The 12545-nt window shown below is 52.1% G+C and overlaps 1 protein-coding gene across 1 annotated transcript; it reads left to right on the top strand.

The window, feature by feature from the left end:
• Nucleotides 1-1178: 1178 nt before the first annotated feature.
• Nucleotides 1179-12066, top strand: IGSF10 (immunoglobulin superfamily member 10). The gene is given in 7 exon segments (XM_050308457.1): nucleotides 1179-1372; nucleotides 2287-2416; nucleotides 2695-3085; nucleotides 3602-5040; nucleotides 5042-7586; nucleotides 8171-9071; nucleotides 9694-12066. Coding segments are annotated over 7 exon segments (7509 nt in total). The 3' UTR covers nucleotides 11603-12066.
• Nucleotides 12067-12545: the final 479 nt, after the last annotated feature.

Genomic DNA, 12545 nt, shown 5'->3' on the forward strand with positions numbered 1-12545 from the left:
TGATCCATGTTTCCCAGAGACAACTCCTGAGATGATAACAAACATCAGCCAGCGAACACCACGAGTAAAGTTCTAGCTGGCTTACACAGAACATCCCATTCCTGCCAACTTCCTGAACTCCCACAGCTTGCCTTTTGTATCTGTCTGAAGAGTTTTAGAACCTTTATAAGATATATTTGAGGCTTTATCTTATCTTTGAAGTTTTATCTTACCATTACATCCCAAGTCGGACAGATTTGGTTTGCCCTACCATGACCCATGTCAGCAGAAGCATGCCGTCAGTCGAGGCTGTTACAGACACCGTTCAGCCGGACAGGAGCTGAGGTACTGACGGACTCGGTCTGCGAGGGGAGAGAAACTGTCCCTCCAAAAGCGAACTGAAGGTGTCGTCGGCCGCTTTTTGGAGGGGTCACGCACGAAGCTCCCCCGACGGCAAAGGCTCGTTGCCTGCGAGGGCTGGCGGGGCTGCGGGTCGTTCTCTCACCCGAGACCCCGGCGGAGCGGCCGTCCCGGTGCGGGGGGAGCGGGGCCGCAGATTCCCCGGGAGAGGCGGCGGGCGCTCCTTCCCTCCCCGCCTCGCCCCGAGCGGTGCCGGGAGGGCTGCGGGGGGCCCGGCAGAGCCCCCGGGAGGAGGAGGTGCTGGGGCTTTGTCCCTTGCCCGCAGGAGCCGCGCTCCCGGCCAGGTGCCGCCCGGCGCGGGGGGGACGGGAGCCCGCTCCTGGTCCCGGGGAAGCGCCGCGGGGTTGGGCGGGGGCTGCGAGGGGAGTTAATTGTGGTTGGAACAGTTCCTGGCAGGGAAGGAGCTGACGTGTGGAGACGCCTCCCGAGATGAGCCGCAGGAGGAGCGGGGAGCGCTCCGCACGGCCGGGACGGACGGGCCAGCGGCTGCAGCTCCTGCAAATCCCTGGGGAATTCCGGCTTTCCCTGTGAGCGGCAACTACCGGCACATCGCGCCGGACGGGGACACCGTGGGGCAGCTGTCAAATGACAACGCTTTGGGTCGTGACATCGCTGAGGAGAAATCCGAGAGCTTGGGGGCTGCTTCGTGGGTCGTTTTTTCTTTCGAGTTAAAAATTGCTCGTGTGCTGTCGCTATAAATGCCTGTGTGTTCTGTTCCCCCTGCAGGAACCGTGCGCCCGCCGCTGCTGTTGGGGATGACAGCGTAGGATCCCCGCAGGATGGAAGCCCCGCGCAGGGGACGGGCCCGCTGGCTGGGGACCCTCCTGGCCGCCTGCCTGGCCACCCTGCCGGTCATCACCGCCTGTCCCCGGCCCTGCGCCTGCCACGGCCCCGCCGAGCTCCACTGCACCTTCCGCTACTTCAGCACCGTCCCCCCGCGCATCCCCCCGGACGTGCAGCGCATCAATCTGGGGTACGTGGAACAGCGGGGCTCTTAACGTTCTGACCAGTCAGCTTTCAGCACTTTGCGGAGCAATAATTAAGAGTTTCCACATTTAGAGCTATAAATTACCAAAGCAATAAATAAGTCTGTAGAGCTTAATGTTCTGTCTGCGGCGCTCAGCAGCGGCTGCAGTCACAGCTAGCAAAGCCTGAGACCACCCACACTAAGTGGAAGCTTGGGGGATCTAGCACAGGGGAGGTGAGAACTTCAGAAAGTTTTCAACTTAAATGAATTCCTTTGTATTACCTGAAACAATTGCATCTGTAACGTGGAACTGAGGAGTCTGAAACAGCAGGAATTCGGTGAAAATGCACTAAAATCTTCAGAGACTTTGCTGTGAGTTGAGAACGCCCCACAACGTTAGTGTCCATGCTTTCATCTCCTGGGTTCATGGGAAGTCCCACCATGTCAGCCTCCACGGTGGTTCTGTTCCGTGCGTGGTTAAAGGAGCAGGGAGTGGAACGTGCCCAGGCTCATCTGACCCCTTCATGCAGTTTCCAGCAAGTGTCCTCTGTCATTAATCAAACAAGACCCATCGGCAATATTTGACTGGTCCGGGTACCCCTCTTAATACACATAACATTTAAATCATCCAGATGTGTCCGCAGAAAACATAAAAGCAATTTTTCCTGGAGGTAGGAGGGAAGCCAACACACTGTCAGACAAACAGATGTGTTTTGTGCTTGCCCTTACTCTCCCCTTCCATGGGAATTCGGGTGTCAGAACGCCACCCTTGTGCTAACATGACAGAATGACTTAGAATTTCACCTTGGCAAGCAGAAGTGCTGCCTACCTTTAGCCATTCCCAAAGAGTGGTTCTTTTCTTTTGGGTTGGTTGCTTTTAAAAGGTGTGAAGTGTGGCTGACTAAACCCATCTGTTACAGCTACAACAGCCTGAGAAAACTGAGCCCCACAGACTTTGCTGGCCTGGAGAAACTGGAGTTACTGATGCTGCACAGCAATGAGATCAGTGTGATCCCTGAGAGGGTGTTCAGTGATTTACGTTCACTACAGGTGAGAACTAAATGAGCCAATGTTCAATTTTGTTACGACTTAACCTTCAGACATAGAGGTAAACATCCCCTCAGCAGCCAGATGCAGCATTTCCTTTTTTAGTTTCTTATCTGTCCATATGAAAGTTGAGGGCCTTCAAGATCCAGTATCCTAATAAGAAAGGTCTTTCCTACCCAGGTGGACACTCAGGTACACTGTAAAGATCAGTAGCATTTGTTAGAGTTCTTATAATTACAACATGGTTGAGTATTATGCATTTTTTACTTTTTCATCAACAGGTCTTAAAAATGAGTTACAACAAGGTCAGGGTGCTTCAGCAGGGTGTGTTTTATGGCCTGAAGAGCTTGGTACGGCTGCATATGGACCACAATCAAATTGAATTTGTAAATCCCAATGTTTTCTATGGACTCACTTCCCTGAGATTGGTCCACCTGGATGGAAATTTACTTCAGCAGTTGCATCCAGACACTTTTGTCACCTTCCACTATAGCCAAATATTCAAAATATCCTTCCTGAAGCACATCTCTTTGTCTGACAATATGCTGACTTCACTTCCACAAGAAATGTTTTCCTACATGTCCGAGCTTGAGAGCATTTACCTGCATGGAAACCCCTGGTCCTGTGATTGCAGCCTGCAGAGGTTCACAGAGTGGGCACAGGAGAGACCAGGTGAGCTCAAGGCCTTGTTCATGCTCCTTAATCCTGTTGTAGTCTCTTTTTCTTTCTGATACAAGTAATTGTCTTTTATTAATTTATTTATGCTACCAGAAAAGACTTTAAGACAGTATTTTAGTAGGTGTTTGTAATTAGGATAAAGAGATAAATATCACTCAGCTTTCCAGATTAAATGTATCTAGTGGCCTTAACAGATTCCCAAGTGCAGCTTTCCTTAATGGAATGGTTTCCTTGGACAGTCCAAAGACTCTGTGCACCAGGAGAATCCACAGGGAATAATCAAGCTAACTTCTATGGAACTGGCAAGAGTAAGGGCCACTTTGCTCTTAATTCTTCAAAAAGGAGATAAGGGACTCAAGGGACTCAAAGACTTTCTCTGCTGCTGTCGTTCATATGTTACTTTAAGATTTGATTTTATTTTGTTCAAAAGAACACTTGTTAGTACCTATATGTAATTTTTAATACTAAAACTTGTAGCACAGAAACTGACTCCAGTTTTCTTCTCTTCAGATGTTATAAAGTGTAGAAAAGACAGAAGTTCTGGTGCCCAGCAATGCCCAGTCTGTGCTAGTCCCAGAAATCATAATGGGAAAAGCTTAATGGATCTTCCTTCTGCATCTGTCACCTGCAATAAGCCAGTCATACACGACTCCCTGAAATCCAGAAACCTCACAGTGCCAGACGATGGGGATTTCAGTTCCGTGTCTCCCAAGGACTTCATAGCTCCAATAGGATCCATGGTTTTGAACATATCTGACCAAGCAGGAAATCGAGGCAACATGGTTTGCAACGTCCAAAAACCTACAGAAATGTCTCCCATCTCATTGGCCCAAGATGGCAGCAGCACAGTGCTCCAAACCTCCTTCTCGGCTCTCCTGGTGTGTGGCATCGGTCATGGGCACATCCAGCAGCTGTGGAGCATCCTGGCACTGTACAGCAATTCTCCCTTGAAACTGGAGCGGACTGTCCGGGCAGCTGATGTGCCTTTTGTTAGTTACAAATACAAACAGATCTACACTGAAAAAGATGAACTTTTCACCAATATTGAGGCTGACCTGAGAGCTGACCCAGCCTGGCTGATGCAGAGCACAGTGGCACTGCAGCTGGACAGGACAGCGACCACGCTCAGCACACTGCACATCCACTACTTCACCCGTGCCCAGGTCAGTGTGCCCAGTGCTGACAGCAACCAGGGCAGCAATAACTGGGCCATTATCCACAGGGACAACAGCACCCAAAGGGAGCACGCTGTGCTAGTCGGGGGCACTGTGGAACTGGGCTGCCAGGCAGCTGGGGAGCCAGCTCCTGCTGTGGAGTGGATATTGGCCGATGGGAGCAAAGTGCGAGCTCCTCACATCAGCGAGGACGGGAGAATCATCGTCCTCAGAGCTGGAACACTGACCTTGCGGGCGGCTGACGTGTTTGACACGGGGCTCTACCACTGCATCGGCTCCAACAGCAACGATGCCGACGCTCTGACCTTCAGAATCACAGTGGTGGATCCTCACGTGGAACACAACAGTGTAAATGGAGCCCAGCTGTTGGCAGCTGCTGGCAGCACACTCCACCTGCCCTGCACAGCCACGGCTGCTCCGGACGCTGCCATCACCTGGGTGCTGCCTGAGCTCACAATCCTTCGTCAGTCTGTAGGAAACAAACATGTCTTTGGCAATGGCACCTTGAGACTACAAGGGGTGACAGAGCGAGACGGAGGGTACTTCCGATGCATTGCAGCCAACCAGTACGGTGTTGACCTTTTGGTTTTCCAAGTGCTAGTGAAACAGGATGAGACCGCTCCAAAGAAAAGGCTCGGAGCTGTGGGAGAGTGGGAAGAGGGTGACGGCTCTGGCAATGCGCTGCTGGGCTCTGCTGCAGCACAGGCACATCCCTCAGCCACTCCAGCCACCCCCACAGCTCATCTGAGATCTGCTGCATCAGCAGCCAGCAGCCCAGGGCACGCAGAGCGCACGTCAAAGGAACAGCCACGGGAAAATGCCTCGCAGGCCCTCCAGGGACAGAACAGGCAGGCTCAGGCGGCTCAGGGGGCACAGGAGACAGTTTATTTCCTCAGGCAGGAGAGTCGATCCACAGCGCTGGGCAGCCTTGTTGGAGAAAACGAAGAGAAACTCAACACTGACAGACAAACGAGGAGAAGTTGCAACGGAACCACCCACTCAAGTCCGAAAGTTCTCAGAGGTACCTGAGGATGAGGAGACATCTGGTGATCTGAGGTCTCCAGAAGAAGAATTCATGATGCCAGTAACAGAGAGAGCCCCAGTACCTGCTCTGGGGAGACCAATGGAACGTGTGATTGCTGCAGGGCCCGAGGGCACCGTGAGCCACACTCCTGCCAGGAAAACCCCCCTCCCGGTCACAGAGGCAGGAACTCCTCTGCCCTCTCCTCTTCCACAGTCTGTGTCACCTGGCAGCAGAAGGCCACAAACATATCCAAAACCTACAGACTCATGGGAAAGATCTGACTTGAGTCAAATATCAGCAAATGGTGTGAAACAATCAACTGTATCAAGTGGAGCAAGTGGAACATCCACACTCTTCCCTGCTGGGCAAAGGCTGGTGTATTCTGGGCAAAGTAATGAACAGCACCTAAAATCTGCATCCACGACACCCACGACAGAAGCTACAGACACCAGTAAGGCTGTAGCTCCCCAAAACACAACTGACAAGATACATGTTTTTACTGAGTCCATTGATAAAGTTTCCACCAAAACAGATCACCAGGTCCCTGTGATGACAGTCAGTGCAGCAAGCCCTGAGTTTGGTCCTGTTTATTCTCATAGTGCTCAGAAAGGAGGAACCTCTAAACCACCATTGACCTCAACTATGACTACTCATCAGCAAATTCGGGTTATCCAGGACATTCCAACTCACACACCCCCGCTCCAGCAGCAGTACGGAAGACGAAGGAAAATTTCTGGTCGGAGACGAATTGTGAGGCCAGGACATATCCCAGGTATGAAAGAGCACCGATACAATTTTGGGAGGGCAGGGTCTGCCAGAGGAAGTACAGCTGTGGCTGCAGGTGTTCAACTGAATATGAAATATGTATCAAATGTACCAACTTTAAATAATTTAAGCAGCTCCATCAATTCATTTAGCCCAGAAGCCCCCCTGTCCTCCCCCTCCACCATGAATTTGCCATTGGAGCAAGTGGTTACCCATCAAAACACATTGTTCCTCAAGGAAGAGGAGAATGAACACGGTGCAAAGAAAAAAGCTGCTACCACAGTCATGTCTATCACTACAAAGGGCACTGCTACTACTTGCAACCCTACCAGACTGTTGGGTTTGAAGCCAACAGTCACATCTGTTATTACTCCTCAATCTGACACCAGAATCACCAAAAGTAAAACATTCAGAGTGGGAGGAAGGAGAGGTCAGAGGAGGAAGAAGCCTCCTAAAGTATCTGCCCCACAGCGTGTGGCTGCAGCCCACAGCACTGCAGCCACCTCCTCCGTGAGCACAGCCACCCCCGTGGTGACACAAGGTACATCACCAGCTGTGCCTCCAAGTCTTACACCTGCAAAACCTCTCCCTGGGAGCGTCAGCCCAATCTCTGTGACCAAAACACCAGCACTGTGGAGCTCTGACACCCCAGAGCCACCTCAGCATGTGCCCACGGCAGCCACACAGACATTGGTGACCCTGGTCACACAGAGGAATGCCCAGCTGGCCACGTCACTGCCCACTAGTCTGACTGCTCACAGCCCCACCATGGCACTCCAAACCACACCAGTCACAACAAGGAACACCCAGCTGACCACAGCACAACCTGTCAGTCCTGCCCAGACCTCCACCATAGCTCTCCAAATCCCACTGTGGCTGGGTGAGCCTCCCGATGCTGCACGTGCCCAACCTGCTGCAGTCAATGCCACAGCAGAGTCAGCACCTGCTCAGCACATCAGAGCCACTGCCACGGCAGGACGAGAATTCTACCTGAAAATGGGGGAGACAGTTATCCAGGAAAACCAGGCAGCACAGCCCACATTCCCAGCAAGAACTGTGTCAAGGGCTCCTGCTGCACTCACAGACATCATCATTCCCAGCACTCAGCATCCCACCCCTCAGCCAGCCCCAATGGCAGCTGTGCCACTTGCACCTACTGTGAGAGCCCCCCTGCCTCCATGGGAGGATGTCCAGTTGTGGCCCAAGCCACCTACCAAAGGCACGGAGAGGGGCAACACACTGACTGTCAGGACACCGACCACTCCAAAGTCATCACAGATTGCAGATCCCCGGGGAAGGGACAAGGACAGCTCTGGCAGAGGCTGGTCTGAATGGAGACAAGATCAAGAAACCACCACCACCCCCAGTCCCTTTGCCTTGGGCTCTGCAAGCAAAAACCATTTTGCAAAGCCCAGAATAGTTGGAGGGAAATTGGCTGCTTTCACTGTGCTGGCAAATTCTGACGCTTTTATTCCTTGTGAAGCTACTGGGAACCCCCGTCCAACAATACAGTGGACCAAGATACCATCAGGTAAGCTTGATAAACCTCTCTAGAATTTACATTCTGTTAGAGTCCTGTAATTTGACAGCTGTTCTGAATGCCAAACTCAAACATTGCTTCATTTTAAAGCACTATAAAATACCAGTGAACGGTGAACTTGGAAACAGTGACAGAGATCCAACACTTGCTGGAGTGTCCAAGTGCTGACTCTGGAATAGCTCTCTAGGGAAAGCATAAAAAAATAACCTATATTTAACTAGAATTCTGTGCTTATTGTGATAAGATCTCAATATTTGTTTTGTGTTACTTGCTATTTCAGAACAGTGAGACAAGTGAAAAGAAAAATCTGTGGTAGCAAACCCTCAAATCCAGTTACAGCTGTGCCGGGTTTGGATTGCAAAGGCCCGTCTGCTTTATCCAAACTTTGTCTCTACTGGGGACTCAGCTTTGTCCCTCTTTGTGTAAAATACTCTGATTTTCTCTCTGTCTCATCACTATCGCCTTGGTTCTTTGGGCGATGCACAGCACGGCAGGGAACAGGTATTCAGGGACTGAATTAAACTAGGAAATTAAAGCAGAGGAAGGTTCTGACGTGTTGTCCCCTTGTTCCGCAGGGGCCGAGGCTCCGGGGCGCGGCGGTGCCGGCAGGTGGGTGGTGTTTGCCAACGGGACGCTGTCCATCCCGCAGGTGGGCCTGGGGGACGGCGGGCAGTACCTGTGCACCGCGGCCAACGCGCTGGGCACGGCGCGGCTCCTGCTCACCCTGTCGGTGCTGGCCTACCCGCCCCGCATCGCCGGCAGCCGCCACCGGCTCCTCACCGCGCACTCCGGCAACACCGTGGCGGTGGCGTGCAAGGCCGAGGGCAGGCCCCCTCCCACCATCTCCTGGGTTCTGGCAAATAAAACCCACCTCTCCGGCTCCTCCGCGGGAAACGACAGAGCTGGCGTGGAAGCAGATGGCACTTTAGTTATCCGGGAGGTCACTGTGTACGACAGGGGCCTCTACACCTGCCTGGCCAAAAACCCTGCGGGCACCGACACGCTGGCTCTGAAGCTGCAGGTTGTTGTGGCCCCTCCCACCATTCTGGAGGAGAAGAGACAAAGCATGGAAGGAAAGATGGGGGAAAGCCTGGAATTCCCTTGCACAGTGCAAGGGAAGCCTCAGCCCACCGTCCACTGGGTCCTCCCCGATGGCACGGCAGTGAAGCCTCTGCAGTTGGTACACACGAGGCTGTTCCTGTTCTCCAATGGCACCCTCCACCTGGGCAGCATCGGCCCTTCCGACAGCGGGAACTACGAGTGCATAGCCACGAGCTCCAGCGGCTCGGACAGGAGGGTGGTCAGCCTCGTGGTGGAGCACAGGGACACGCTTCCAAAAATAGCCATCGCCTCTAAAGAACTGACTCACCTGAATTACGGAGATAAGCTGCTTCTGAACTGCACAGCAACGGGGGAGCCCAAGCCCAGGATCATGTGGAGGTTGCCTTCCAAGGCTGTTGTGGACCAGTGGCACAGGTATGAGCCTTTTCTTTTTCCCACCTCTTTGTAATTTCAAATACTGTCTCCCCTGGTGGTCATGTAAGACTGTATTACAGCACTAAAGCACTGTGAACCAAATTCATTTTTAAACATTTAACAGTGGTGAAAATATCTGTGCTAATGGTTTGTTGTTATATGTCTAATAACATCATATCAATTACCATAAGTGGGTGAGGTCTCCCCAAAACAAATACAAGTCATATTTGAATTAAGGGAACTGCTGTTACCCTGCACTGGCTGGTTGGGGCCAGTTTGGAGGAGAAGTTATACGTACCAGATTTGCGAAGCAGGGCTCAGTCTACCTTTGGGGGTCTCCCCCCACCCCCTCCCACAGTAGTACTTCACCTTTGCTTTGGGAGACAGTCCCAGCTCAGGGTGTTCCCAGCAGAGTTAACGTGCACACATCCATGCAACACCAGAAGTGACAATGACACCGGGTTAGGACCCAGTGGGTGGGCAGGTGGTGTGGGCACAGTGCCTTCGGAGAGAATCTGTGTGTCATATCATGCTGTTGACACCTTCAGTCCCTTCCAGTGCTCAGTATTCACCCCCAGCACTTGGTTCCATAATTCTTCTCCTCTCTCTCCTCCCACAACAGAATGGGAAGTCGGATCCATGTCTACCCCAACGGATCCCTGACTGTTGAGGCAGTTACTGAAAAGGACGCAGGTGATTATCTGTGTGTCGCAAGAAACAGAATTGGGGATGATCTGATACTGATGAAAGTCAGCATCACAATGAAACCAGCCAAGATTGACCACAAGCAGCACTTCAAGAAACTGGTGCCATACGGCAAGGATTTCAGAGTGGACTGCAAGGCCTCAGGGTCGCCCACACCAGAAATATCTTGGGGTCTGCCAGATGGAACGTTGGTCAACAACGCGATGCTGGCGGATGACAGCGGGCACAGGTCCCGCAGGTACGTCCTCTTTGACAACGGGACTCTGTACCTCAACAAAGCTGGAGTGGCAGAAGGAGGAGATTACACCTGCTATGCCCAAAACACTCTGGGGAGGGATGAGATGAAGATCCGTGTCATGGTCATCGTGGCAGCCCCTCGGATAAAGCACAATCACAAGACGTATGTTACAGTGTCAGCTGGGCACACGGCACTGCTGGACTGCGAGGCTGCTGGAGATCCCAGGCCACAGATATTCTGGTTGCTGCCTTCCACTGAGATGATCTCCTTGTCCACAGACAGACACTCCCTGCACACCAACGGCTCTCTCTCCATCAGCCACACCAAACTGCTGGATGCTGGGGAGTACATGTGTGTGGCTCGGAACCCTGGTGGGGATGACACCAAACTGTATAAGCTGGATGTGGCTGGTAAACCCCCCATCATAAACGGTTTATACAGGAACAAAACAATCATGAAGGTGACGGCAGTGAGACACTCAAAGAAACACATTGACTGCCGGGCAGAGGGGACACCTCCCCCTCAGATTATGTGGATCATGCCTGATAACATTTTCCTAACAGCCCCATATTATGGGAGCAGGATTTCAGTGCACAAAAACGGGACACTCGAGATTCGGAATATCAGGCCTTCGGACACGGCAGATTTTATCTGTGTGGCACGTAACGATGCGGGAGAGAGCGTGCTGGTGGTGCAGCTGGAGGTCACAGAAATGCTACGGCGACCAATGTTCAAAAACCCATTCAACGAAAAAATAATAGCAAAACCTGGGAAAACTACCACACTGAACTGCTCTGTGGATGGAAACCCTCCCCCAGACATAAGCTGGATGCTGCCCAATGGCACGTGGTTTTCCAGCAGCATCAGCACGTCCCAGTTTCTCACGGGAAGCAACGGGACCCTGACCATCTATAATCCCGGGAGAGACCAAGCCGGGCGGTACCGCTGCGCTGCCCGGAACAAGGTTGGCTATATCGAAAAGCTGATCATCCTGGAGGTTGCCCAGAAGCCCAACATCCTCGCCCACCCTGTGGGGCTGGTGAAGGGTGTCAGCGGGGAGCCGCTGTCACTTCACTGCCTGGCCGAGGGGAGCCCCAAGCCCAGCACGGCGTGGACACTGCCGGGGGGCCGCGTGCTGGACCGGCCGCAGGTCAGCGGGAGGTTCCTGCTGCTGGAGAACGGCACCCTGCTCATCCGGGAGGCCACCGCCCACGACGGGGGCAATTACGTGTGCAGGGCCCGCAATGCCGCCGGAGACTCCTCCGTGACCGTGCCCGTCACCGTCGCGGCCTACGCCCCGCGGATCACGGGCAGGCCCCCGCCCGCCCTGCACACGGTGCCGGGGGCCGCGGTCCAGCTGCACTGCGCAGCGCTGGGGATACCCAAACCACACATTACCTGGGAGTTACCTGACCGCTCCATCCTCTCCACAGCCCACCAGGGCCGAGGGTCTGGGGGCGAGCTGCTTCACCCCACGGGCACTTTGTTCCTCCAGAATCCCCAGCCCTCCAATTCCGGCCCGTACAAGTGCACGGCGAGGAACCCCCTTGGCAGCGACTTCGCAGTAACATATGTCCACGTCATCTAAGTCAGAAATGCAGCAGGAATGATGGTGAACACAGGCTGCAGCTGGACTGAGGTCATCCTTGGAATGAGTTTAAGCAAAGGCAGCCAAAGGCATGTGAGTGCCTGAAAACACTTACAGTGTTCAGTCTGCAATGACTGGACAAAAGGAGAGAGGAAGGGAAAATTAGCTCTAGCGTTATTAGCTAGCATTGGTTCTCTCCACGTTCAAGGGATTTAAATTAAAGTAAACTCTGCCAGCAAACATAGACTATCAAACACAATTTACTTTCTGGAAATGTACACAGAGAGCTCCTGTATGGACAGAATTTTTCATATCAGTTCAATTACTGCCCACCTGGTATGACTCTCATAAGCACAGATCACAGAGGGCACGAACATCTGGGAACTGAAGAGCAGGTTTATTGGGATGCAGATTACTTTGTTAATGTGTTTTAATATTTAGTATATTTTTTAAATAAATATTTCATGGTGAAACAAGTAGTGAAGTATTTTTAATAGGACAGCTCTACTAGCCAGTCTTTTCTGCAGAGCTGTGGGATGACACAGACCAGCTTTGGACTCAGTTTGGAACAAGAGAGGGAGCTCTGCTCAGCACTGTTAAGCCAATGCACACAGACTGGGTGTAGAACCACTCCAGCTTGGCATCATTTTCTTATTGCCACAAAAGCATTTTTTTAAAAGTTTCTCATTAGAAAACAATTACTTGAATTTATGACTCAATTTAGAATTGTGATTCCTCAGTTCAGCAGCCACATAGGCCTTGAAAAGGAACTTCTGTACTTGATGGGAAAATACCTTTGTGACGGTAGGAAATGGTTACCTGCCCATTTCACACTGACCAATCACAGAGCGGACTGCTCAAATCAATTTTTAAAATATTTAAGCCTGTAGCTAAGGTTCAGAGTTTCTTATTTTCTTCCTAAGAAATACATTAATGCAGGACA

Source organism: Myiozetetes cayanensis, unplaced genomic scaffold (assembly GCF_022539395.1).
Source record: "Myiozetetes cayanensis isolate MyiCay16 unplaced genomic scaffold, myiCay2020 scf13, whole genome shotgun sequence".
NCBI classification, from domain to species: domain Eukaryota; kingdom Metazoa; phylum Chordata; class Aves; order Passeriformes; family Tyrannidae; genus Myiozetetes; species Myiozetetes cayanensis.